Source organism: Cynocephalus volans, chromosome X (assembly GCF_027409185.1).
Source record: "Cynocephalus volans isolate mCynVol1 chromosome X, mCynVol1.pri, whole genome shotgun sequence".
NCBI lineage: Eukaryota > Metazoa > Chordata > Mammalia > Dermoptera > Cynocephalidae > Cynocephalus > Cynocephalus volans.
Window position 1 is genome coordinate 46056860 of NC_084478.1, and position 5021 is coordinate 46061880.

The 5021-nt window shown below is 37.4% G+C and overlaps 1 protein-coding gene across 1 annotated transcript; it reads right to left on the minus strand.

The window, feature by feature from the left end:
• Nucleotides 1–520: 520 nt before the first annotated feature.
• LOC134367947 (protein FAM47A-like) lies at nucleotides 521–1798 on the minus strand. The gene has a single exon (XM_063084595.1). The coding sequence runs from the start codon at nucleotides 1796–1798 to the stop codon at nucleotides 521–523; it is 1278 nt and encodes a 425-aa protein (XP_062940665.1).
• Nucleotides 1799–5021: the final 3223 nt, after the last annotated feature.

Genomic DNA, 5021 nt, shown 5'->3' on the forward strand with positions numbered 1-5021 from the left:
CAAACTGGTTTCGGGGGTTTGATGGAATCCTAAAGGGGAAGATAGCAATTTCATTTTTGAAGGGGTTAACGCTATTTTGCCTATAGATTTCAATTTTGGATTAACAGAATAATTGTCATAATTATTTCTCAATTTTAATGTAAGTAGAGCTAGACAAGTCTTTTACTTAGCACGATTTTGAGATCAATCTCATGTTTTAGCTGACATCACTAGATAACTCCGAGTAATTCTGCTCTTATTTATGTTTTTTACAAGTAATTGATATAACACTGTAATATTCACATTGCTACAAACGTTTGAGAAGAGATATGCAAATATTTATCTCATTGTTGATAAAATATGTAAAATATTGATAAACACAAAGCAGACATTTATTGAGAAACATTTATAAGCATTAGGTGTTGAAAGTATAGATGTTACTAGTCAAAGTACATCTATCGTGGGATGCTCTTTGTAAATTCTGACTGATGTTTAAAATAAGAGCGAGAAATAGCCAATTAAGTAGTAAATGGAAAAGCACCTAATCATCTTCCTCTGCATTGTCTTCTACGATTAAGTACATTTTTGTTACTCGTTCTATAGGAGTCTTAACAGAGTCATATGTCCATCCCTTCCTGGTAAACAGCTTCTCAAGGAATTCGGGCATCCTGTAGCCCTTGCTTAGAATGAAATCCTTAAAGGCAATTGTTCCATAAAGTTCTTCAAGAATGTCCTTTTCAGGTGCCTTTCCAAAACACTCGCCTTGAGTTTCAAGTAAGACCTTGGGGTCAATCAAAGGTTCATCATTTATTAGTTTTTTCCACAACTTAGGCTTCAGGTACCATGCTCCATACCGCATCTTCACCCAGTTTGGTTGATAAAGATTCTGTGGTTTCTGGAGTTTCCACCTGATGTCTGGTTCCTGTATGGAGAATTTTATCTTTTCCTTTTTCTTTAGCCCCAGAACGTAATATAGCTCTGAAGGAACCTGACTAACTTTCTTTATGTGGAGGTCTTTGTGGGTTGGTTTGCATTCACCATAGTCAATTTCAAATTGTTTCATGATGAACTCTTCGTCAATGCCCAAGTCTCCGAAAGTAGCAACCCATTTGCAGAAGTTACGAACTCCTCTTGGTATGTATTTATGTTGAAGAGATTCAGGGAGCAAATCCTGTGCGCTTGGCGTCTCTTCATGAATCGAATTGTTTCGATGTGACCCGGGAATCTTGGGAGGGTTCAGGAAGACTTTCCGAGGTGGGTGTTGACAAAGCTTTGTGGGTTCCTTGGTTCTCTTCCTGTGGCCCTCACAGAAAGCCCACATGTCCTCCAACTTCCTGTCAGGATCCAGCACTTGCAGCACCTTCAACAAGAGATCTGCAGGGATATCTTCTTCCAGATTCGGGTAGAGAGCTAAGGGCTGCTCGGTCAGGCGGGCTTCAACATTCTCTACGAATGCCTTCCGTGCCAGCTGGGCTCGTGAGAGCGTGGAAAACAGGCCTGCTTCCTTGGTCAGCTTTCTCCGACTCGTTTTGGGGGCGGGTTGGGGAACTCTGTGAGAAATCATGGGGAGAAAGGCCTCCTTAGGGCCGCGAGTGATAAGACCTTCACAAGGTGGACAGCCTGTCCTGAAGTCGTCCAGCCCTTCTTTCACAAATATCCACTGCCGGCTGTTCAGGGAGGTGGGGAATCTCAGAAGCTTGTTCTTGTGCTTTGCGAAACACTTGGAAGGTAGACGGTCTTTGTACCAGGGCTTGCAGTGCATGCCCAGGGGCATCGGTTCCAGCACTCGTGGCTTTAACAGCCACCAGTCATCGGCCATGGTGCCCCTGGCTCCTGAGCCACAGCCCAGCCTCAGCGGTTTGTTTTCACCGAGACCATGCTGGTTGCTAGGAGACCGAAAGCTGCGTGCAGCCTGATTCTACTGGGGATCTGTGGCGACTGAGGGCCCAACCCCCAGCTCATTCCATGTTGTTGTCCATTGCATGGACCGAACACTATTTATCCATTTGCCTTTTGATGGGGCATTCGAGCTGTTTCCCGTTTTGGACTATTACAGAGAAAGCGTCTATGAACACTCGTGTTCACGTCTTTGTGTGCACGTATACTTTCATTTCTCCTGGGCTAACTTTTAGCTAGGAGTTCATATGATCTCACCAGTTCATATGATAGGTGTATGTTTAACACTCTTATGAAACCATCAAACTTTTCTAAAGTGGTTGTACTGTGTATTTGTATTTATTAAGTTTTTAATTGAGAGATAAAATTGTAGGTATTGTGTGCAACGTGAACTTTAGAAGGATATATGTACATTGTGGAATGACTAAATTTAGCTAACAAACATATGCATTACCACACGTACTTATTTTTGTGATAACGCTTAACATCCACTCTCAGCATTTTTCAAGAATACACTATATTGTTATTAACTATAGTCACTATGTTATACTATAGGTTACTTGAACTTATTCCTCAAACTGAAATTTTGTATCCTTTGAGCATGTGGCTGTACTATTTTATATTTTTCCTAGCAGTGTATAAGAATTGCAATTTCTCTACATACTCCCCAACACTTGGTATTGTTAGTCGTTTTAATTTTGTCTATACTAATAGTTGCATAGTGGTATCTGACAGCAGTTTTGATTTGCATTTTCCTAATGATTAACTTCTGTTCATATGCTTTTTTGCCATCCTTATCTTTTCTATGAAGTGTCTGTTCAAATTTAACTTTTTAAAAATTTATTATTTTTTATTATTATTAGCAAATTCATTATTATAAATCATAATATTTCTTTATGCCCTTTATTTGACCCGTTTGTCCCCAAACCCCCTCCCTCCCTTCCCCCATCTCCAGTAACCTTAGGTTTGTTCTCCCCTTCTGAAAGCTCAATGAATTATTGCGGTCTTTCTTTCTTTCTTAGCACCCAGTTATGAGTGAGAACATGTGGTATTTCTCTTTCCTAGTTTGGCTTATTTCACTAAACATGATTTCTTCCAGACTCATCCATGTGGCTACAAATGGCAGGATTTCATTCTTTTTTATGTCTGAGTAGTATTCCACTGTGTATATATGCCACATTTTCTCTATCCACTTGTCCGTTGATGGACACTTAAGTTGTTTCTATATTTTGGGTATTGTAAACAGAGATGCAATGAACCTGGGAGTGCAGGTATCCCTTCGACACAATGATCTCCATTCCTTTGGATATATGCCCAGTAGTGGGATTGCTGGATCACATGGTAGCTCCATCTGCAGTTGTTTGCACAACCTCCATACTGTTTTCCATAATGGCTGTGCTAATTTACAGTCTCACCAACAGTGTAGAAGAACTCCCCTTTAATTGCATCGTCACCAGCATTTGCTGTTCTCAGTTTTTTAAGTGAAATTGGACCTGTACCTCTCACCATATACCAAAATCAACTCAAAATGGATTAAAGACTTCAATATAAGACCTGAAATCATAAAATTTCTAAAGGGAAATATAGGGGAAACACTCCAGGTAATAGGACTGGACAAAGACTTTATGAATAAGACCCCTGAAAGCACGAGCAAAAGAAAAAATAAATAAATGGGATTATATCAAACTAAAAAGCTTCTGCACAGCAAAGGAAACAATCAACAGAGCAGGAAGACAACCTATGGAAATGGAGAAAATATTTGGACACTATACATCCAACAATGGATTAATATCCAGAGTATAGAAAGAACTCAAACAACTATACAGTAGAAAAAAATAATAATAATCTGTTTTAAAAAATGGGCAAAGGCGATGAATAGACACTTTTCAGGGAAGACATACAAATGGCCAACAGGTATATGAATAAATGCTCAGCATCACTAGTCATCAGAGAAATGCAAATCAAAACCACTTTGAGACATCATCTCACCACTGGTAGAATGTTCAAGGTTTTTGACATTTTGAAATTGAGTTTGGTAACTTATTGAGCTTTAAGAATTCTTGGTGTATTTGGGATGTAAGTCCTTAATCAGATATATGATTTGCAACTTTTTCCCTCTGTCCTTGGCTTTTCCTTTTGTTGTCTTTCAAAGAGCAGAAGTCTTTAAATTTAATGAAATCTAATTTATCAATTTGTTCTTTTATAGATTGTGGGGTTTTTTTGTTATATCTAAGAAAACATTGCCTAACAAAACATCGCAAGGACTTTTTTATTTAGATCTGTGATCTATTTTAATTCTTGAAAATGGCACAGGATATGGATTTTTTATTTTAAAAAATTTTTCTGTTGCCTACAGATATCCAATAGTTTCAGAACTATTTTTTGAAATGACTTTCTTTTCTCCACAGAATTACCTTTGCAACGTTGAAGAATATCAGTTGTGTGTATTTCTCTTGGTCCACTTCTGCATATTGTCTTCTGTTCCGTTGGTTTTTCTCTCTTTACACCAATTCCACACTTGGTTACATTAGCTTTAAAATAAGTCTTGTAATGAGGCTGTATTAGTTCTCCAACAATGTTCTTTTACAGAGTTATTTTGGCTCTTCTAGGTTTTTGAATTCCTATAGAAATTTTAAAATCATTTTGTCAATCTCTACAAAAGAGACCTGTTGGGATTTTGATTAGGACTCTGTTGAATCTATGGATCTATTTGGGTATAATTGACATCCTAACAATATTGAGTTTTCTGTTCCCTGAGAAAGGTACATCTTTCTATTTCTTTATGTGATTGTTAATTAATCTCAAGAACAGTTTGTAGTTCTTAGTGTATAGGTCTTTCACATCTTTTTGTTCTCCAGATTTTCCCTAAATGTTTAATGTTTTTGATACTATTATATGTAATATTGCATTTTTTAATTGCAATGTCTAATTGTTTATTGTTAGCACATATAAATGTAATTGTTTGTACATTGATCTTATATCAATCAACTTTGGAAAACTCACTTCTTAGTTTCAGGAGCATTTTTACAAATTCCATTTTATTTTCTTCATACATAGTCATGTCATCTGCAAATAAAAACAGTTTTCTTTCTTCCCTTGCAACTTGAATATCTTTTTATCCTAGCTTTATTGCACTGGCTGGAATC